Consider the following 24,289-nt stretch of genomic DNA (forward strand, 5'->3'; position numbering starts at 1 on the left):
CAACTGCTACACATAGTTTTCTTAAGGCGTGAGACGCGATTACGGTCGCGCAACAAGGAGGATCCGCGTATAGTATGGCACAATGGCGCGGTCATTATCGCGTTCGTCCACACGACGAGAAAGGGAGGGGGCCAAAAGAGTATTTGTGCACTGAGCAGGAAGTAATCTGTTTCAATGTGATCATTCGTCCAATAAACAACGTTTACGTCGCACCGAGCGTACCTACTTACTACTCATGACTTACTTATCCGTGGGACTGGATCAACGAATGAAACTCCTTTTTTGAATCGGATAAATTAAGTTAGAAGGCAAAGTTTGAATGCAAAGTTTGAATTCATATTTTTTGCCTTAAGAATAATCTTAGGAGCATAAAAGCATACAAGAAACTTAAGTAGAAAAAAACGAACGAATTGGCCAATCACAGTAGAAATCATAAAGTCATAACGTAGCCATGTTGATTTCCTTATACTGTTTACGTTTTACTGCTTAAGTCTTTTTTGTGTGCGATAGTCTTTAGAGTCATGGCTCACAGAAAAACTTAAGCAATAAAACGTTACCACAGCGATAACCAAAACAACGTTTTAGATTTCTTTGTATACCGTAGCCTTCATAATTGAAATTTTGCACAATTATGTCGCGGCATAATATATAAGTTTTAAATTTTCGTCTGATAAAAAGAAAGTTTTGTCATAGGAAAAATACATTACGGAGAATTTAATTATTTCGTACAGTCTTCACAGTTTTGTTACTTTTTCTTTAGTGAAGATAACATGATTGCTTCTCACGACGACTGATGTGTGAGTTTATTTTGCGAGCGGTGTAAATCAAACTTAATCTGCGAATTTTGTGGAGGTAGATACACGAGGGTCGTTTATACCTGCGTTGCATTTAAATGCATTTATATTGCAAAACTCGACATGCGCCACTCTCGGAATAAACAGCGCGTATGACAATACCGACTCATATCTCGTTACGTTCCCGCGATCGAGGTGTTTCAACGTGTCATGCGACGACAGTAACATCGGGTTCGCTTTACTGCCCGCCTACTTCGCACACGGACCCATGTTCTAACAAGAAAATATGAAAGACATTGATTGACGCCTGTAAAACTCCGGCGCGATATCCAGCCGCGCCGTTACCATAAAATTGGGTCTCGTGCGAGTCCCGTTGCATATGATACAACAACGAGATACAAAATCGATTGCGATCTACCGCATTCCCGATCAAAACCTGGAAGAAAAGCCACGTTAGCCGTTAAGTATTCAAGGAATTCCATTGGAAGAAATTCCGTTCTTAGAAGAGGAAGAGGATTATTTTAAATCGTACGCGAATAATAAAAAGGTGATGCAGTGGTCACGTCGTATCTTTAATAGGAAGGTCAATCCTGTTTATGATTTAACTCCTCCGTTATAACGAAAATTCTTTTCCAATTGAAAGATTGCGGTTTTGCAGGCTTGAGCATGGTGTAAATATCCAAGGTACGTTCGAGACGAATTTCGTACCGAATTTCTGTGCAGATACCATATGTGGCTATATTTAAATGGCCACATTTAGGGTCATGGCACACGAAAAAATTTAAACAGTAAAAACGTAAGCAGTAAGTGAACCATCACAATAAAGATCTTGAGATCTTAATATAAGCAGTAGGAAATCCAACGTGTTGATGTCTTTATTGTTTATACGTCTTATTGATTAAGATTTTCTATATGCCATAATCCTTAGGCTACACATTATCAAAAAAACGAGCACTGGAATCTGATGTTCTAGTCTTCACGCACAATTTAGACTCATTGACAATGCAAGCACAGGTAATTTAATAAAAACACAAGAATAAGTAAGTAAAAGGATACTGATGTGATGCCAATTCAAACTGTGACAAGATAATGGTGTCTGTCATCAATTCCTCATTGACTAATTAGAAAATGCGCAAGAGCACCTGGGATTCTTACATCACAACTTTATTTTATCCGCAGCTCTTTTCTCCCCTGTCCAATTCTGAAAGACGTCGGCTTCTTTTCTTCATGTGGCATAATTCACCCATGTCGCGCCCGACGGCCTTGTGATGTCGTGTCTCGCTCATGAAATAGCGATATCCCTTCGGCGAACTCGCACCCTGGTCCATGCATGTACGACTGGATTTTACTGTTGCCGCACGTAGGTTGCCGATACAAATAGATCAGCAATCCGACGGGATACGTGCCATGTTGGCTTATTAATTGACATTCACAACCAGTACCCTGCCCGCACTCATGTATTTCACTTAAATAATAATTACCTGCTCGAACTATCACGCGGTGCCGCGACATGAGCGCCCACGTAGGCGCCGTTTATGCTTCGTTGCGAGTTCCGTTGTCGCCATCGCCGTCGCCGTTTTCGAACAGCTGGTGCAAGGAAGGAAAAGGTTCGCGGAATACGGATTAATACGTAGGATATCACATAATTCTCCATTCTTTTCATAGAGAATAGAATCATTTATTAATTTCGTTAATTAAAATATCGGAGTGCCGCAATGATTTCAAGAGATTAACGTTCAGTGATTCGAAAGTTATGAGTTTTCAAGGATTAAATTACAAGGATTGTAATTAAATAATACGTACTTTTACTTATTTTTGAATAAGCTTTTTCCAGTATCTTAGCTATAAATATATATATGTATATATAATATTCAAAGTTGAATACCAAATAGTCGGTTAAATAAAATAGTTAAATAAAATTTTTGAAGAAATCTCTTTTCCTTGGTGAAAGGAAGTGCGGGACAACTCCGTATTGCAGGCACAATGTGGTAGATTAAGACTATTAACCCAATGGCTGAATAGGATTGATAGAGAAGCCCAATGAATGCCGCGGGACCACAGTGCTCCCTCGGGGCATCGAATAGAATGCAGCGCGGACGACGTTTATGCATGTGTGTCGGGCATAGCGCAATGGATTGCAAGTTGCGGCACGGCAATCATGAATAAATTGAGTTTATCGATTTGACAAAAGGTCTATGCAGAGCATGGAACGCGCAATTATCAAGCGATCTAATGAAGAAGTGCACAGGCATTTGTATTCGCACGCAATATACATGCGTGTGAAAGCGATGTCCCTTGAAGATCACTTCTTCATCTTGCTCGTGACGTTAGAAAATAGGAAGATTATTGAAAGTAAGAGAGTAAATTTTTAGAGAAAGAAAAGAAACTTTTTTAAATCGATTGAAATTAATGCTCAGCTTTTCATAAAACTGTTATAATTATTATTAGAATAATTTCATTACACGATGTTATGAAATTTTTATACCCTTTTCAAATTCTGTATAAATCTTTTTTTATATTAAGGTTTCTACCTACTCACTACAGTCATCTTGTATTGTGAAGTTAGACAAAGATACATTAAAAACTTCTTGCATATTAAAATGCGAATATTTTTATAACAATATTTGCAATCAATAGATTAGATTCGTAAAGTATACCAAAAATTTCCTCTGTTCTCCGGTAATCAATAAATAATCATATATTTGAAATTGAAATATGCCAAGAAAACGAAACAACCTATACACCATGTCGAGATAAATATGATTCGATTTTATTTCAAAATGAAAGGAAAGTTTTCGATATATGTTACTCATTGTTGTATACAAGTATTACTGCATGTTATATACAAGTATACTCTATCAAATGCAAATATTGTGTTATTGAAACAATATTTCTATTTTAATATGTTTTATAAGAATTTTTATTATGTTTTCTCGCTTCTGACATCATTAATCTGAAGATTTGTGGGTAACTAGTCAGGAGCTTTAATATCCAATCAATTTTTTATTGGAATCAATGTTTGATACGACAATATATAGGCCGCACGGGATAATAAAATTCGTCTCATTTTGAAAATCTATCTTTTTTTTGTTGCAAAGTAGTGAAATTGCCAATCGCGCGTTTAGCGATTCATTTTCATATATCGCGATCGTCACCGGAACGAAGAAAAAAAGACACGCTGTCGTCTGCGTCGCTACTAATGCCTATTTCCACCAACGTAGATTAACTTTAATCTCAGTTCAACTTACTCTTCGTCTTTTTCTAATCTTTAGAACTAGAAAAAGACGAAGAGTCAGTTGAACTGAGATTAAAGTTAATCTACATTAGTGAAAATGGGTGAAAATTAAAGAGACCTAGGCGAGTGTCGAGTTATCCAGTGGTTATCTATGACTGCTTCGACTGCCGTCTGTATTTCCTGTTCGATCGTTGTGGTTGTCGTTGTTGTCGTTCTCCTTGCCGAGAAGAGACATGCGGACGATCACGCGTGAACCATATTTCCACGCGTTATTTATAAGCCGATGATAATTTATTTATCGAGCTTCTCGAGGCGACTATTGGCGATCGCTGTCTTCCGGCGGTTTTCTCGCACCAGATTTGCTAATGCCGTGCGTACACGAGTTTTACTTCCGCTTTTATCATGGTAAATAAAAATCACAACATACAAATCTATCAGTCGCCTTATAAAGCTGAAGCTTGACTATCCTTAAATTTCATATATGATGAAGTTTAATAACAACGTTTCAAGATATAATCAGAAATTTTTGCATAAATCAAACTTTCTAAATATGACATTCTATTATATAATAATAGACATATCAATACTCTCCGAGCGAAGGAAACTTCCACATATTCTCATCGAACATTTACCCCCGAAAGAACAATTTTGCTGAAGTGTCTAAAAATTTAGCTAAATACAGATTTGAAAATAATTTTAGATTATCAAAATCATTATGTAGGACTCTCAAAGTGATAGCCAGAATGCCAAAATTTTTGTGCAAATTTTTTGCAGCATTGCTTATTGCACGCTCCAATTTCGTACACAATTATTTTGATCTAACAAAATTATTTTTAAATTTGTATCTACCTAAATTTTTTAATATTTTAGCAAAATCGTTCTCTCTGTGTATCCAAAGTTTCTCGATAAAGTTGAAAACCCTTAATAGTGAGCAGAAATGTCCAATCTATCGATTATGTCGGAAGAGAAACGGGTGCACCAAGCAATCGCTTGATCTCTCGCGGTGGCGAAGCGCCGTACGCACTCGCGTACATATGCGTGAGTACACGTCGCATTGAAGTCAAGTGGGCTGCCGTGGAATGTCGTCCGAGGAGTTTTCGAGGGCTCCTCGAAGCCGCTGTCAAACCCGAGTACGCCTTCGTGACTGCCACGAGTGCCTCATGTGAGCGCCTCGAGATCGGCCGCGAGAGACGCGGTCTTAACGCTCCGCGGAATGAAACGCACGGCGAGTGACGCTCCTCTCAAGGTTTTTTTATCTCGAGATACCGGGCACCTCGTCACGTCACCTTTCGCAAGCGGTCGCATTCCTCGGAAGGTAACCGCGCGCACGTTTGTTTCACAGGAAACCATCAGCTTTCCGATCGGCTCGCTGTAGGACGTCCTCAACCGTCTCTCATATAAATCATTAATTCTACAATTCTCAGTTATATCTTGACTTACAGACGATTTTTCTCTCGTTTGCGTCTTTTTATAAAGAGGCTATTAAGGCTGTTCTTGCATACAAAGTATTAGATTATTAAATCTTTTTTTAATTTGAAATCTATTAATGTGTAATTTTTTTTATCTCTCGCAAATGGACTTGAATGTTAAAGATTAAATTGAAGATAATTATTTTAATTTATTTCACGAGAACTTTTGTTCAACAATTACTGTCTACGCTGACAGTAATAAATCGTCTATTTCTTCTATTAATATTGAAATGTATCGCAGCGCATTTAACATTTTTTAAAATTTTTTCTTAAGTCGCATTAATATTAACGGCAATATTAACATTTATTTAGATACGTAGAACACGTTTTAATAAACAGATAAGGAGGTAATTGGTGTAGCATAATGAACCATGTTATTGAGGAATTTATGAATATCAGCATCCATAATCGTGCTGATATTTCGAAGAGAAATGATAAAAAAACGAGGAGGTGCTCTAAGTGGCTTATGGCGATCTCACTGAATGCGTTATATGTCATATAAAGGAAGCTATCGTCGTTATTTGCCACTCGTTACTGTCACTTGTCATGGTTATTCTTCCTCGATTTAAAATTGAGGTACGTTTTATATATCGCCAGTCACATTCTCGATTACCGGTTGCTATGTGACTTTCAATGAGTCTTTCCAATAACTCTTTAATGAAATCCATCTGCGCGAATGTTCTTTAAGCCACGAAAGTCTATTTATGAACCCCAATAAATTCATAATTCTCCACGAGATTCCATAATATTCCACGAGAAATTGTAGTACCGATTTTTCGAGAGATCCGGTATTAATTTATTTCATCGATTGTAGAATGTTGAAGAAGTTTGCTTCTTCAAAAGATATTACCGACAAACAATGTCGCAAAAGCGACGAGTAGAGATGGCCAGTGGACTTTAATAGGTTAATAGCGACCGGCCTTCATACGGGACGCTTAATGACATGTGAAGAGCACGCCGACGAAAATGTAAATAAAGCGTGTCTTTTCAGGGATAATTTGTACCGCTTGACGCTGACGTCGCTGACGGACTTGGAACACGCCTCCTGGTCTGCGCCGGAGGACAAGGTCAACACCTGTCAGAATAAGGGCCAGAGCGTCGAGGATTGTCATAATTACGTCAAAGTGCTCCTCAGCAACGGCAAGAGCCTCTTCACCTGCGGCACTTACGCATTCAGCCCGTGGTGCGCGTGGCGAGAGGTATGTTCTCCAAAAGTAGTCTGTCCGATCGGGTCCAGACGAGCAGAATCTCGTCCATTTCGGATCCTAATGTTTTTCATGTTGTGAACTGTCGCAGCTTGTTGCGATCCGATTATTCGTCAATGATTATTCATCATCGCTAACTGTCTAACGATTTGGAACGACACAAAGTCGCACCACTTGAATACGGTAGTAGTTTCTATACGATAGCAATTATAACCGTAGATCGAGAATATAACAAGTGTAACCAGCGAGATGTCGGGCGTGGCTATGTGCCCGTACTCGCCGCATGCAAACGTCACGGCACTTCTCTCGAGGGGTCCTTCCGGCGGTCTCTTCGCCGGTGCGCGGACGGATTTCTCCGGAGCTGATCCTGCGATCTACAGAACGTTGGCCTCCCCGAACCTCAGGACTCGACAATACGATTCCATGTACGTTTACAGAAACTCTTCAATGCTTCAATAAATGTCTGAACATGAGCCGCAATTTTGTATACAGGATATACAGTAGTTTTAACAAAACTCCGGGAGAGAGAAGAATATACATTTACTATTTATTTCTCTTTCTCATTCTGTTTTATCTTTTTCTTATCTATTTTGCTCTTTCTTTCATTTTCTCAGGAATTATTAAAACATCACGAACCAATCAAAAGAGACTTTCTTCATGTTCAGGATTTTTATTAGAGAGTCTCTAGTTTGTAGCGAGAAAGAGAGAGAGAGAAAGAATATAAGTTTCTTCGTTGAACTGATCAGTTTTGAAAAATGTCTCTAACTTTACACTCAACTTGTTACAACTCATTTTATTTCTCTTTCCATGAAATTCTTATGAAATTCTTCTTGCAGTTATACAGAAAAACAAACGAGATTAATTTTATCGTAATAACCGCGTTACAAGATTGTTGGTCTTGCTTATCGTATCGCGATATTTATCATGCCTGAATCCCGTTCTCTCTAAGTTTGCTCTTTCCTTTTAGGTGGCTGAACGACCCGCAGTTCGTCGGCAGCTTCGAAACGGAGGATCACGTGTACTTTCTATTTCGCGAATCTGCCGTAGAATACATCAACTGTGGCAAGGTAAGATCGATGCCGCAGAGTAATTCGCCGTGACGCGCGCACGTCTTCCATCATACACGGAACACGCGAGGAGCCATTCGCGCGATTAGCGATCTCGTCTTTTCTGACTTGCGTCAGCCGTATAATTAGCCGTTTACGGTGTTGGTTGAAACGAGCGACGCGCGTCGCGGATCTTCCTCTCTCACACAGCAGAAAAATTATCATCCCTGACATGATCTTAGTTCGCGCGATGTTTATCATTTTCTCAACCTATCGCCGCAACAAATTGCCGTCTAGGGATGGCTCTAATGAAACACTCTGCATCCGGCTGAGCGCGATCGTACCTCGATCATGAGGTTGAACTTCGCTTTATCGTGGCGGATTTAATTCACTCGACGCCGTTTCGCTAATATCAAAAGAGTCAACGAGGTATTTGAAATATCATTAAAGGATACTTTTTATGCATTTTTTTTTATTTTTTCAGCAATCCGGGTCATAAATATGAAACATAACAATCATTAAGCTTTCTGATATTACTTTCGCTGAGGATAGCTCAAATTAGGCACCGAGATATTCTAATTGTTGTAAATCGGATCTTTGTTGCCAATTATGTAACTGTTACAAATATATATATGTATATATAAAATTTATTAGTAAGTCTATATATATATATATATATATATATACATATTACTTACTAATAAATTTTATATTAATTAATCTAGTCACATACGTACCATCGCGTTGATTCTCCTAGCATCTGCTTCAAATATCTTATTTTAATTTTTGAGTGTTTTATCTTTTATTAATTGATAATTTTTTATAATTAGTGAGATTTATATTCGTTAAAGTTTAATCGTACGTTACAATATTTGGCTGCAGAAAATATACTCGAGGATAGCAAGAGTCTGTAAAAACGATCGGGGTGGACAAATTATGATGAAAGACGTGTGGACGACTTTCAGTAAGGCTCGTTTGAATTGTTCTCTTCCCGGCGAATTCCCATTTTATTACGATGAAATCCAAGGCGCGGCTTATCATCCAGAAGAAGGAATCATTTACGCGACCTTCACAACTCCTATGTAAGTATCATTCATCGGACCGATTAATCTGAAGGCGCATTAATTATCATCTGTGTTTATGTCTGTGCACAATCCCAGATGGACACATGAGACGGTAAATGACAAATTGATTATGAGATACGCAATGCAGACTTTATTTTAAAGCAATATTGATTAATTTGAATTAAACACTGAAGTATTTATGGAAGTCGTGCGAAAAATTTGCAATTTTATTTATGTGGCCTGTTAAGTTTCCTGATATAATAGAGATGTGCGAGATTTTCTAACGTCGAATCGAATCAAATTAAATCAAATCGAAACAAATTGAAACAAAATTTTGATTAATTTTGATTTATCAAAATTATTCAGTTAAATTTTATATTAATATCTAAACAAAACAATTTGTTATTTGTTTTATTTATTACTGAGAAATATGATTCTATATATAAAATTATCAATAAATGTGAATCATATTCAGACATTTAAATTCGAAATTTTCGAATAGTTTAAATTTCAATCCTACCAGATTTAAATTTGAAAAATTTGCACATCTCTATTAGCTTTATGTTAGAAATTTACATCGTTGAGCCATTTATCTTTAATATCCTAAGTTATTTGTGGTCCATCGTTTACCAGCGTTATGCACGATCGCTAATTCCTCCATCTTAATGTTCTTTATCGCTTGAATACAAAGGAATGCTTTTTCACATAAGGACGCTGCGATTTCTTAAAGAAGAAACCTGCATTAAATGAAATCTTTTTCTTTCGTTGCAGTAACGGCATCGCAGGCTCGGCTATCTGCGCGTTCAACATGTCAGCCATAGTTGCCAGTTTTAATGGGCCTTTTAAGTATCAAGAAAACGCGGGTGCCGCCTGGGAAAGGAGACCAGTCGCCCATCATAATCGTCAGCGCTGTGGATCTTCATCTGATACCGCGCCGCATCAGATCATGGACAATCAACGGTACCAGTTGATGGACGAAGCAGTGCAGAGTACGATGCTGGAGCCGCTGCATACCGTGACTCTCGAGCGATTCACCCACATCGCGGTGGACGTTACTCCAACCAAGTTGCACCGCAGCGTGACTGTCCTCTATGTCGCCACGGCAACCGGTCTAATCAAGAAGATCTCGGTTCTGCCTAGGACACAGGAGACCTGCATTGTCGAAGTTTGGGGACCCTTACCCTCACCGCCGATGACATTGCAATTCCTCAAGGACACGCAGAGTCTCTACGTTGGCATGGAAATTGGCCTTTTGCGGTAAGACAACTATTCCAATCGTAATTGCAACATTTGATCAGCTTTGTGAACAACATTACATTGTCGAAAATAAAAATAAATCTATAATGTTATCTAAATGGTACTGATAATATCATCTAAATCATGTCATTCTAGATAGATGTCGTTCAATCGTAAATTATGTACATTATCATAAACAGCAAATATTGTTAATGTTAAACGCTTCGTTAAACCGCATGCTTTCCGTTGTTTAGCATACCTGCTGTTCAGTGTTATCGTCATCGGAGCCGTCAAGCGTGCTTGAACGCCCAAGAGCCATATTGCGGATGGAACGAGCTTCTCATGAAGTGCGCGGAGGCACCGAAACAGAATTATCAATATAATTATTTGGCAAATCATTGGCATCAGGAAGTCACCAAGTGTCCAGTGCTTACCGATCCTGTTGACGGAGGCTGGAGTGCGTGGAGTCCTTGGTCATCCTGCCAACATGGCACAGGAGAACAGTCGCTCGGACACGGTCACATTCACTCACACTCGCACGAACACGCAGAGGTTTGTGGGCATATATATTTATTACGTTTATTACAATGTAAAAAATATGTTTTCCTTCGCAAACGGAATTGATCATAAATAATTGACTTTAACACAGGTTTAGAAATATGAACATAGTTTCTTTATTATAAAATATATATAATAAAATTTGGATATATATATATAATAAAATCCATATTTTATTTTATTTTTGTTAAAAGCGATTCGATTATAAGCTTTTCTATCATAAAGTCGTGAAATTTATAAGCTGAAAATTTGATTTACAGAAGATCGACACTTGTCAATGTCAAACCAGGGAATGCAATAATCCTCCACCACAGCACGGTGGCGAGAGTTGCACGGGTACACGAGTTAGAGTAACAAATTGCACTGTCCATGGCGGTTGGACCGCTTGGTCGGCTTGGTCAGCGTGCTCTCAGACCTGTGGTTTCGCGATGAAAACCCGTCGGCGGACTTGCACGAATCCAGCACCTGCATTCGGTGGACGCGTTTGCGTCGGGCATGATCATGACGATATCATGTGCATCGATCTACCGCCCTGTCCTGCCCCCGCTAAAACCACCCCACCGCCTCAAACTGGTCAGTGGTCGATCTGGGGTCCCTGGCATGCGTGTACACGGCCTTGCAACGGTGGTAAGTATTTCCGAATATCCTCGTAGTCGTGGTAATAATTCTAGCCAATCCGAAGCTCAAAAAACATTTGTAAAATACTTTAAAAAAAAAACAAGAATTTACAATTGTACATGCTCGTATTGTCTGAGATAACATACAAAATTTCATGCTTTCTTGGTATAAAATTGGCGATTCCCATTTCATAGGAATACGTTTGAGAAAGAGAACCTGTGACAGTCCCTCGCCTAAGAAGGGTGGTGTTGAATGTCCAGGATGCGATTTCCAGGTAAGTTTCAAATATATCGTGAAAAGAAATATTTCTTCTTTTTTAGCCTTTCTTGAGAGCCGAATAGTAATTGCAGGAATTACTTGATGAGACCGAATGTATTTTAGATTGAGGAATGTAACAATCACAAATGCGCAGAGACGAGAAGATATTCCGGATGGACTCCTTGGTTGACCGTAAACTCTAGTTTACAAAGCGACAGCACGGTTTATTTAGAAAAGCGCTTCCGATTTAGTTGCCGCGCGCAGACGGATGATCCGTCAAGTGTACGAGTGCAGCTCACTAAAGAAGAGGAACGTTCCTGCAGGAACGATGGATCTTGTCTCAGAGGAAAAGATACCTATGCGGAATCCATCATCGAGAATGGCTGGGGAGAATGGTCCTCTTGGAGCTCGTGCGATCGTCCTTGTGGAAAGGGTACCCAGCATAGGGTAAGTATTTCTCATAGTTTTATCTCGATACTATCTAAATAAAATCATATCATTTTATTAAGCATTTTGCAAACCGAACATTTTCGCTGTTTGATTAAATTATTTATTTAAAAATAAAATAAAATAAAATTTATTTAAAACTATAAAATAAAGTTTATTTTATGTAATAAAGTATTATGACCGCGAAGGAGTTTTTTTAGCTGTGTGAAATGGAGAACGAATAATTTACCTTAAAGTGATCAAAATATTTTAGTTTTTTAATATATAATATAATACAAAAATATGATTATACATTTTTACAGGTTAGACAATGCGAATCGCCACCTTGCGAAAATGGTCTCGCCACGCAGAGCAGAATTTGTAATTCACACTCATGTCACGGCAATACGGCGGAAGGACAATGGTCATGTTGGACGGAATGGTCCGAATGTTCAACGACTTGCGGCGTCGGAATGCGTACGAGGACGAGAGAATGTCTCGGTCCAGAAAGTTGCAACGGTCCAAGATTGGACAAGAAGGTCTGCGAGATGTCCAGTTGCGAATCATTAGCTGGTTGGGACACGTGGTCGTATTGGACTCCCTGCGATGGCGATCATCAACAGCACAGAAAGCGAACATGTCTTCAGCATGGACTCGACATGTGTCAAGGAATAACTCGCGAGACACGCGACTGCCTTCCTGCAGACTGCATGGATAATGGTGAGATTTTGGAACAATTTTATGGCGTCTATAGGATGATACATTTATAAATACGGTATTTGTGCTTTAAAATAACAATTTAATTGATTAAAGATTGCTAAGCATTGCATATTTTTTTAGACGTAAACGCCTTGCCTTCGAGTGTAGAGAGTTCGGGCGTCACGGTGGGTGCGGCGGTGGGTGGTTGCGTAATTAGTTTCATCATCGGCCTGGCCTTAACCGCGGTGTTATGCTTTTGCTATTTGAAGCGACGCAAGCCGAGCATTCCAGGGAGTCCGCATTACATCAGTAAACAAAATTCTTACGTCATCGTGCCACTGAAGGAGGTAAGGCTCAAAGAAGCGTATTCGATTGCTAGTTGCGCTTGACGGATACTTCAAAGAAGCTAATTTTTATAGGTGAACGCGAAACGACAGCCCAGTTTTTCAGGTAGCACTAACGGAAATGGTACTCTACGTGGCAAAAACAATCCCAATGTCAACGGCCTCGGCAGTCCCAAGTTATATCCAAAGAGTCTCGATTATGAATCCGCCACTCTGAAGCGTAACAGTCATGGCCAGCAACACATCCGTGCCGATCTCGATCAAGACAAATACTACTGAACGAATTACCTGAGCAAAAGTTGCGTATCAGTGTCGTTTGGATGGTGATTTGTATTCTGGTCTTTTCAAGCACGTGATTTCTCATGTGATTTATTTGTGCGGTGAGTCGCCTGTACCGACAACAAACGCGAACTCATTCCACGCATTTGGCAGCTGCAAACTTTGTTGATCGATTAACGTTTGTTCAACGTAATAAGTGTGAGGACAGATTTCCTGTTACAGGAAAAATGTATTTACTTAATTGAGCTTAGGCGACATCTTCGACGTAAAAATGACATACGATCGATTGAACAAGCGCCTGTCTATAAGACTATATGTTTTTAGTATTAAGTAAACGCGCGATGTATGCATTTTCCGCGTTCGAGAGTTAACGACGCTGCGATTAACGACGCAAATTAGTTCACGAAATTGTTCAATATCGATTGATGAAAATTGTATTGATGTATGTTTTAAAAGAGACATGATGACATTTTTTTTATAAATCGCTATGTCTTAAGATGTATTTTGTAAACTTTTTGTGATGCGTCGTGCAATGTGATAACTCGGCGGACTCCGAAGAGAAAACCGTTGTTTTGAGGAAGTTTATAAAAGTTTATTTTTGTTTCTGTGTACATATCCGTGAAAAGAAAGAGAGAGAAAGAGAGAGAGAGAGAGAGAGAGAGAGAGAATACGAATGGACGAAATCGAGAATCAATCCCGCTCACGTTTGGGCATTCGACTTTGACTCATCTGTATAAAGTTTCATAATTTTTCATAGGAATGAATTTTCATATATTTCGTATAATATTTGTAAGATTCATGCAAGGTAACAAGAGAGAAAAGGAAACCGTATCTGTTAAACGGACACTCGATCTACCAAGAATTGATGGATTGATTTAGATATACAGTTGTACAAATATAAAATGTATTATGTAGGTTTGCTTGAAGATATATTAGAAAGAGAATTCGTCTCTTTTGTTTTTATTCAGGAGAAATATCGAATTTTATATCGAATAATGTAGTGCCATGATACGGAGTTGTACATAAAAATGCATCTTCTTAAACATAGTTTTAGGAATGAAGCAAATGCGTGTATTATGTAAGAGATGAACACACGTCGCGCGACGATTGCATTTATATTGGCTCACATTGAGTCGCGCCCGCGAATTATGTTTATGAATGCGACTGTAAAAATAATACATTTTTTCCTTGCCGGATCCAAGGAGAGAATCAAATTGGATTGAAACTTGAATCGCTGATGTCCTCCAGGGATTCGATTCTCTAATTACTTGTAAGAAAAACGTATGCATAAATTCAAAATTATGAACGTTTGAAAACCTTCGTTATTTTATATAATATATACATATATATAGATACACCTATACCTATACAGATATCTACGTTATGTATACGTATAGTTATGAGTAAGTTAGAGAATCGAGCCTTAGAACTTAAGAATTGAATTACGTTAATTGCCTCCTGCGCGAGTTTATACAATTTGTCATGAGAAGAATGCGAGATAATGATACTGAGTAGGATTATCTGAATCACAAGAAAAGAGTACATATTATGTACACTTTAAAAAAAAAAATGATCCGAAAGGAGAAGGTACAATTTTTTATGCATTAAATGTAGATATTTGAGAAAATAAAATTTCTAAAACATTTTTATTGATTTTTATTGATATAATTTTTTTATTAATATAATTTTATAAAAAATTTTATACGAAATTTTAATAAATGATCAGAAATTTCACTTAAAAAGAGTACGTAAATATATGTACTCTTAAAAATACTTAGTAACCCTATATATGAGCTAACGACGTAACAATGAATTTGATGTTGCCGAGCGTCAAATTATAATATGATTATCAAAGTCACACATTTATGCGAGTAATAAATATTGTGTCCGCTGCATTTATTTCGCGCATTTGTTTATAATAAAGACAAGATTCTTTTTTTTTACAACTCCGTATAAGTAAAAATACCAATTTCTTCATATAAAGTAAAAACAATCTTTAATATTATAAAACAACTTGAACAGAGAGGTATTTTCCTACAAATCACTTGCAACTTTTTGTATCTGATTAATAACATAATCCATGGACGATTTTGTGGGAGGTGGTTGACAGTTTACGACCATACGAAAAAAATTGCCAAAATTCTTGTGTGGTACTGGCATGTAACTAATCATGAGAGTTCCCTCGAAAACCAAACGGTTTTTTATTTCCATTGTGATATAGGATATTTTCTCCCACCAAATTAGAGTTTCATTCTGATCGCGCATTGTTGGTGGTATATACCTGAAAAGAATTTGCCTTATAACTGCGTATTTCTCGATAATCTCTTAGCTTCTTCAAAGCGGAATCTCTTACCAAAAACAAATGTTGCAACACTGATAGTAAGATTGCACCAGCCGAAAACCGGCAGTTTCCTTAATTCGCTTCAGAAAATATTCCGCGCAGGACATCACTTGTTCCACTGATCGCATAAGACCAATCTTGCCGCGAGCTTTCCACATTAACCAAAATTTCATTGCGTCGACCTTAAAAAGTATTATCAAACAAATTAAAACGAGTAATTAATGATGATTTTTTTTTATCAATTTGTAATGACATAAAAATTATGTTCTATTTTTACGTGTCTTTCCTACAAATTTTTTAAATGAAAATCTTGGATCTTTCTATAATTCACGAATTATTGTGAATAAATTCCGACGTGATATCTCGTAAAAATTAAATAATCGATACGTGATTACCTTTCTGCCGCATTGCACGCTTTTGTCACCTGTGTCCCAACTAACATCATAAAATTTATCCTGTTGGAAAAGATACTTGGCCTGGGCACAATTTACCTCATATAGCATATTTTTACTTTTGACCAGGAATAAAGAACACTGCAACGGCGCCCCGAGCATCTTGTGCAGATTCCAGGATACCGAATCTGATCTAAGCCAGCCATATAAAACAGAGAGAATTGATTAGAAAAACTGTTTGTGTTAGGAAATCATTTTTGGTCTTTAACGTTGCAGAAAGAAAAGTATTTATCTTATCCCATTCTTCCAGATACGCAGAAATTTAACGTTTTGCCTACAAACATCCTAACAGGAATTGATCGCTTGGAAATAAATCATGCAGACAATGATTATACTTAAGACTGGTATGCCAATGGTGGAAACTTTCAGTTTTAGAAAGATCGCCACTTTTCTTCCGCAACGACAGTATAATAAATAATTATATACGAACAGTTCGATGCCCCGCAATCTGTTTCGATATTTCTCCGAGAATAGTAGGGTTCCACCGAGACATGCCTGTAACGAATCTCTGTTTAAATTACGATTCTCTGAGCTCTAATCGACTTTCATTATACTTGTACTGACGTCTACGTGCATCCAAAGTGACTCGCTCTGGCATACTGCGGCGATTTCAGGTAATGGATCGATGGCACCGAACACAGTGGTTCCGGCAGTGGCGTTTACAAAGAATGGTTGCTTTCCGTCAATTTTCGCCTTTATTATAAGTCTCTTTAGGTCAGTCACTTGCATGCGACCAAACTCATCTGTTTTCACCTGTAGCAGAAGAACGTTCTCTCGTAATTAATTATTATGATTATTAGCTTAAAAATTCGGAATCCAGTTGTTTTCAAAGATTGAAGAATCTTTTTTTAGTATTTACTAAACAATAGAAATTTAAAATAATTTAAAAGTTATAAAAAGGATTTAAAGCCAAGTCTAGTTGTCACACAATTGTTACAGTTTAATAATTCTTATACATCAAGTACATATTGAAATAGATGTTATAATTTGTAAATATAAGAAATGTTTTATAAATATCATAAATACTGTAGAAGAAAAAATTTTATAAATATAAGAAATATTTTACACTGCGTGTATAATAACTATCGTTTGCTGCAGCTGATGAAATTCTTAGTCTTTTGAAGTCTAACTTAACATTGTTTAATCAATAATACATTAATAAAACATATAATTGCATAATAGCATGAAATCTGATTCATATAAAATATATAAAATTCAACAACTAATTATCAATTGAAATAAGAATTAATTATCATTTCTTCAAAGTTCGATTTTATCTCGAAAGAAGATTAAAATATAGCAAATTTCTTGAAATAAGTAGTCATTTTTCACGTTGTCATACCTTATAAACATTGTCGGTACCAATACCCAACCAATTAGCACTTTTCATGATTGAATAATGACTATCTTCGCTAGTAAAACACACTAGAGGTAAATCGAACGAATATACCCCCGACTTTTTGATACATGGTGATATCTTGTGCCTGGCCAATAACATTCCATACATATTCGATATGCTACCACCTGGACACATTATACCATCGGCTTCTGGCATCAATGGATAGCCAACCAACTCCAGTGATTTCTGTATTACTTCTCGCTCCATGAGAGTAAATACGGGCGCGACTTCATAAGTATACCTAACAGAAATGTCAATTAACAGTTACATGTATTTCACTTCATTTAGAAATGATGCTGCGCACAGCATCATTTACAACATGAAGGACATTCTCTTGAAGATAATTTATCGAAGAGAAGTTATTTAACTTTCATTTTTTTTTAACAAAATTAAAACTTCCTCGACGATGATAAGGACTTCAATACATCATTAATTGGAAATATCGTAGGTCGTGCATTGTCTGAAATGCAAATTAGATTAGCAATATCTGACGCTCACGAGAGGATAACAAAATAGCTTTGATTACTCATTACGTTTTATCGAGGAAAGTGAATAGAATTACATCCAACGAGCATAGAGAACACATTGTTTATTATTTTAAATTGTCTCTTAAAATTTGGGAATTATTCTTACTGGCTGGTGTTTAACACTTCCGTTATCCAGGAACCAATTAATCCATATTCGTCAACTCCAGCGTAGAGTTGATTATGAAAATGTGGATTAGATGTTTTCACGGAGAACTGTATAGTCTGTCGTATCACTGTTTCTATTTCCCTGTTACTCGCTGGCTTGTCATCCAAAGATATTGATATTATTTTCTGAATAAAAAATAATTATGAATAAAAAATAATTTTTCCTCATTAAAATTAACACTGCTAAGTTTTAAACAAATTGCAGTTTACGTCATAGAATATAATTGTTATTGACAATGCAAGTTATTCATTCACATTTGTTCACACTTGCTCACTTGATTTGGGTCAAACTTATAATTAATATAAAAAACATAAAAAAATCATAAAATACACACACACACACACACACACACACACACACACATACACACGCGCGCGCGCGCGCACGCACGCACACATTTTTTGCTCTATTGCGGGAGAGATGGGAAAAAGTAATAGAAAATGGAGGAAATTACTTTGATTAAAGGTATTCATTTATCTTCCTTTCGAAATAAATCAATTTTCGAGACAAAAAAATGACAGGAATTAAATTAACCACCTAATACATCACTCCAAGCATCTTGTGATCTTACACGCGTATTTTGTTTCTTTAAAAACTGTAGTTTTCAAGAAATTTAATATTAAATAATGTTTAAATACGATACATGCAAGTATTTATATATTGAAGTGTTTATAGCAAGTAAATTCATTTCTGTGTTAAAATACATGTATCATGTTTATCCTTTACAGAGAAATCAAATACAAATATCGTTTTTTCTTGTTATTTTGACGTCAAAAGGATATTAAAAACGTGACTTTGATGTCAAACTGATGACAAATAATGACAGTCTGCTACCTGGGAATTTTGGAATGTATTAAAATTGTAATGAGTAGCGTGTGTGTGTAAAAACGAATTTATAAACTTGTTAATTTGTATTTTAAAATATTTCTTATTTTATACTATCCCTATTTACAAGAAAACTTCCTGAAAGAGTGATATATATTATCATGATATGTCAAAGTTTCTTGAAAAAGAAAGCGACAATTTGTCTGGTGAAGATTCCGATTATACGATTAGAGCTGCAAACATTGACCTCATACCTATATCACAAACTTCTGCGTATCGTATTCCATGAGCAAGTATTTCTTTGTGCACCGTGGAATATTTTCTCTTGCCAGAATCCATTATTACTGTCTACGTGCGTTACATCAGAAATCGTTGAAGAATTTAAGTTAGATGTATGATAAAAATGAAACAAATATTTATTATAATATTTTATGATATAATTACACTTGTGACATTATTATTTTTTAATGAATATTAATGTTATACTGACGGTTTTTACGCATTTGATTATATTAATCTTGCTCTGAAACGCATAAGAATAATCTTCAAATAAGATAACACTTCGTTCAAGAGCGAAAAGAAAGAGGAATGTAATCTAAAAGAAAAACGTTTAAAAACAAACAGAAGTCTTTCTAAAGCAAAATTTAGCAGTTAAGAAATACGATAAAACGGATAATCTTTTTCTAATTGATGCGATGTTATTCTTAAAGGAACAAAAATATTATTTTAGAGCTTGTTACAGCTGGCATGATAAAACTTCGTTTAATTACCAAAAAAAAAAGTTTAAAAAAATTAAATCTAAATATTTGATATTTATATGTATAATATATACATTAATATGTATATATTTATATGTATAATTTATATGTATATTTATATGTATAACTTTATACATTGTTTAATATTAGTTTTAATAATTCATTAGTAAATTGTATGAGTTTGCTTACATGAACTAAAAATTGTAAAATTCATATCAAAATATTATTAGACACTAAAACTTTATTTTTTATTTTTTTTCAGTCCAAGATTGGGAAATGTTTTTTTCCATTACTGTGTTATTAATAATAAACAATTTGATAATAACGTTGCAATTTTTTATGACGTTAACACTAACTAAACGCTAAGGTTGTGCTAAGGTGAAAAAGTTACTTCGAAAAGTAACTTGTTACAAGTAACGAGTAACGATTATGCATTATTTACTAAAAAAAAGTAACAAGTAATGAGTAACGCGTAATGTTATTGGTTACAAATAATGAGTAAAAAACGTGTTACAACATGTTAAATTAGGAATTATTTTTTTCAGTTACAAATGATTTTTTTCAACCCATTCCAAATGACTTTTTCTTTGTCTGATGTTACCGTTATCGTCATATATTAAAAAATTCGCAATGTCATTACCAAATCATTATTATGACAATGATCGACAAAGTAACAAAGTTACAAGTAATGCGTTACTTCCCAATTCTACAGTCTTCACTTATTAATGTTTAACAAGTTAAGTTTCTTAATAAATTATATAAACAATCTTTTCGAGATAAACGATATTGTTAATTTCTATTTATTAATTGAAAGAGAAAAATAATAGAAATATATTATGTAACGTAAAATTATAATTTAGCATAAAATATGAAAAATATCGAAGTAAATTGAGATATAAAGTAATTTTTTTAAAAAAATATTTGTAAAAATCATATGTAATAACAAGCTATTCGAGACTTTTTGACAACTAGTCCAAAAAATTGAATTATTATTTACCTGTAAATAATTAGGAGGACGGAATTGTATCACAGGTTGATCATCAGAATTGAACAGATTCTCCTCTTTAAAGATCTTCAAGAGTTTCTCTAATAGATCGATGATGTTGCTGGTACTTGATTCAGCCATCGCGAAGAGTATACTGACCAGCCAACCGACAAATTCATCGGCACGCTTGTTTGGCCCCTTCCATTTCAACTACCACTAGTGAATCGCTCTTTGTCGTTGAAAACACGTTGTATGTACGTGAACGTACGTGAACCTTGATTCCATCATGTTGTTACAGAATTCACGCGTGCCAATTATGCATAGAGTTCATCTTTCCGTTACGCTCGAGTTGATTCTTGAACTTTGCCTTTTCGCAAATTATAAAAAAATACAACATGAAGTTATTAATATACTTTAGATATTAGTATTTTAAATATTTCGAATAGTTTAAATGCAATTAGAACATCTTGTATATTCGGATTATATATCGATTTGAATATCGAATAATATTATTATTATTATATTCGCAGCTTCTAATTGAGATTTTATTCAATTAAACCTCATTTTATACAGTTTAAAAAATATTGGTATGGATTTCACTCTGATCAAGATTTAATATCCAAAAGATGTCTATATAATTCTCACTGATGTTAATATTAATAAACATGATATGAATTTAAAATTTATAGCTAGTGTTAAATCCATATTATATTTGTGTTAATATATTAATACCGACTATATACAGTGAGAATTATATAAGCACCACTATTTTTTAGATTGTATTATAACCATAGATATATACTATAATCGTAAGACAAAAATTTGTTTTTATGCTCAGAAAAAAATTATGCAATTAATATATTATCTTTTTTATTTTGCCTTGTAATACTAAATTCCATCTATGTACAGTATTAAATTCTTTATAATTCTATGTAGTTTAAAAATATAGGGAATTAATTCCTTGGGAAACAATAGGCAAAAAAAAACACATTCTTCGAATTAGGTTGTTACAATCAAATGTTTTCAGAACTGTGGCTTTATGAAATATTTCTCTCTCTTCTTTATGTCCTATTTTACGTTATGATTATAAGCATTGCAAATTACATTATCACACAAACACAATGCGCAATTGTAAAAAAATATTGACATATATTTTTTTCTTGATAACGGAAAGAAAATAAAACATAATCAAGTGTAAAGAGACATGACGCATGCTGTTATTCTTAGCAAAACATATATATTCATATCTAATATTTCATGGATGTTGTGTAATATTCATCTTCTAAGAGAAACTAGAGCAAGTTGTAATTTAACTTGGGAAAAACTTTTTTTTTAATAAGATAAAATATATAAAAAATCGTTTTTGTTTGTCTATATATAAAATTAAGAACTTCTAGGGCAAACACTAAAAAAAAATGTTCCATTGATAATTTTTTATCAAAGTAATGTACATATCACTAACAAAACTTCTAAGAATCTTCTAAAAATTAGGAGAATTGCATTAAATCCAGCTTATCTTACAAATAGTTACACGATATTCCTCTATCTTTTAGAGTTTTTTTTAAGGCTATATCAGTGGAAAATTCTCCGATATTAAGAGAATACATAAAAGAATAGAATATTTTTGGGAGATAAAAGAAAGTTAAGTGCAATTAATAAAGCGCATATTAAGTTTATTTTCATTTAAAAATAAATTACAAATGCAACTCTTTTTCGGGCATCCTCAGTGAGCCTATATAGTACTTATGACATTTTTTATTAATTTTAATTATTAATAGATCGTGTATGCTTTATTTATAAATCAGCGCCGGCTTTTTCTATTTGAATAAGAATGTAATTCATGAATGATTCTGGAGGAGGATGACATTTTACAACTATGCGAAAGAAATTGTCCAGATTTAGCTGGTAATGACGCATAAGTAATCACGAGAAAAAAACCCTTCCAAAATCAAATGTTTCTTTATTTCCACTGTGACATCATACAGTCTCTTTCACCAAGCTGGAGTTTCTTCTTGATCACGCATGCGTATATATCTAGGCGGTATATATCTAAAAGTATCTATCACGAAAAAAAAAATCACAAATTTTGCAATAATATAGAATTGCTTACCAAAAGCAAACAGTCATATTATCGCAATTTTAACATCGAATAGAAGGTCGGTTTTATTACTCTGTACCAGAAAGTATTTTGCGTAGAATACGGCTTGATCCACTAATAGCTGTAAGCCACTCGTATCTCGAGCTTTTCACATTAACCAAAATTTCATTGCGTCAATCTTAAGGCATTTTATTATCAAATGTTAAAATAAAACAATAATAATCACTTTTCAATCAGTCATGTAAAAACTCAATAATATTTTAATTCTTTAAACATTTTTTTTTTAATTTGTCAAATGCCTTCTGGATGCCTTTTCATTTTTTTATAAATAATTTTATTGTTATATAAAATAAATAAAATATAATATTTGTATATCATATAGATAGTAAACTGCTATAACTTTCCTACTGCACTGTATAGTCTTAACGTCAGTGCTAAATTGGATTTGTAAAATGTGCCATATTGTTCGATTCCAACATTGTTTGCATTTAACAAACAAGAAGCTCTATCTCACTCGAACCTACTTTCAATCAAGAATTAAAGAACACTGATATGGGATATCGAGCATATTATAATATGTAGATTCCAGGTCATTCCGAACTATATGGATCAGAGAAGATAACTGATGATTATTCTGCATCAAGGAATTTCAATTTTAAATTCTAAATTTAAACATAACTAAAAGAACAAACATATCCTTCAAACTAGTAAACATTACTCAGCATTTTATTAAATAGATTTTATTTATTTTAAATTGATTTTATTTTGAATTTATTTTAGCACATGTAACAAATTATCTAGGATCGACATACCAATCATTTGTAATCCAATTGATTATTTAAATGATCATCGATGTTACGATAAATTGTAGAATTGTTGCTTCTTTTTCTCGAGAATAATTACAAACCGTTCAATACCTCGCAATTTATATCGGAAACACTTGGAGAATATTAGCACCACTGATATGAGCAACAATTTTTTATTCAGATATATTAGATCCCTAGAGTTTTAGCAAATTTTATATTACATACGAACATCTATATGTAGCCACACCTTCCATTTCAAGTTATCGTAAATTTTCCGCAACGGATCAATAGCTCCAAACATCGGAGTTCCGGTGGTGGCATTCATAAAGAATGGTATTTTTTGTTGCATTTTTATTTTTTTTAAAACTTTTGTTAAATCTTTCATATCGATATAGGACTAAATTTATCCTTTTTTATCAAAAGAAATATGAGTATTAATTTTAACGTCTAGTTCTTAATTTAATCGTTTTCAAAGCCAAGATTGAAAGATTCTTTTTCGAATTTAATAAGAAATATTAAATAATTATTACGCGGATATATTGTCTGTATAGATATAATCCCGACAAACATTTGCTGTAGCTCAAAAATAAATCTTTTTACACTCTCCTTTGAAAAGTTAACTTTTTATATTATTTAATTAAATAACATATTAATACATAATCGACAAATCTAATAGTTGATAAACTTTTAGTAAAAAATCC

General features: G+C 34.8%; 2 protein-coding genes and 1 pseudogene across 4 annotated transcripts in view; 1 reads left to right on the forward strand and 2 right to left on the reverse strand.

Moving 5' to 3' along the window:
• The window catches only part of Sema5c (Semaphorin 5c), a 110,204-nt gene extending 95,328 nt beyond the window's left edge, over positions 1–14,876 (forward strand). For all 3 annotated transcript variants that reach the window (XM_011070419.2, XM_087414079.1, XM_087414082.1), the window contains 12 exons: positions 6,490–6,697; positions 6,923–7,128; positions 7,671–7,770; positions 8,632–8,831; positions 9,585–10,070; positions 10,304–10,601; positions 10,868–11,234; positions 11,420–11,499; positions 11,607–11,930; positions 12,233–12,629; positions 12,750–12,955; positions 13,028–14,876. In XM_011070419.2, coding sequence (XP_011068721.2) covers positions 6,490–6,697; positions 6,923–7,128; positions 7,671–7,770; positions 8,632–8,831; positions 9,585–10,070; positions 10,304–10,601; positions 10,868–11,234; positions 11,420–11,499; positions 11,607–11,930; positions 12,233–12,629; positions 12,750–12,955; positions 13,028–13,231 — 3,076 coding nt within the window. In that variant the 3' untranslated portion in view covers positions 13,232–14,876. The remainder of the gene's footprint in view (positions 1–6,489; positions 6,698–6,922; positions 7,129–7,670; positions 7,771–8,631; positions 8,832–9,584; positions 10,071–10,303; positions 10,602–10,867; positions 11,235–11,419; positions 11,500–11,606; positions 11,931–12,232; positions 12,630–12,749; positions 12,956–13,027) is intronic.
• Positions 14,877–15,161: 285 nt separating this feature from the next.
• LOC105154715 (cysteine sulfinic acid decarboxylase) lies at positions 15,162–20,863 on the reverse strand. The gene is made up of 8 exons (XM_011070418.2): positions 20,697–20,863; positions 18,057–18,241; positions 17,367–17,664; positions 16,589–16,777; positions 16,455–16,519; positions 15,968–16,157; positions 15,585–15,754; positions 15,162–15,512 (listed from the first exon to the last, which is right to left on the reverse strand). The coding sequence occupies exons 1-8, from the start codon at positions 20,823–20,825 to the stop codon at positions 15,266–15,268; spliced, it is 1,473 nt and encodes a 490-aa protein (XP_011068720.1). The 5' UTR covers positions 20,826–20,863; the 3' UTR covers positions 15,162–15,265.
• The window catches only part of LOC147911006 (acidic amino acid decarboxylase GADL1-like), a 9,145-nt pseudogene continuing 5,692 nt past the window's right edge, over positions 20,837–24,289 (reverse strand).

The sequence above is a fragment of the Acromyrmex echinatior genome, chromosome 1 (assembly GCF_024713525.1).
Source record: "Acromyrmex echinatior isolate Ae372 chromosome 1, ASM2471352v2, whole genome shotgun sequence".
Taxonomy (NCBI): Eukaryota; Metazoa; Arthropoda; class Insecta; order Hymenoptera; family Formicidae; genus Acromyrmex; species Acromyrmex echinatior.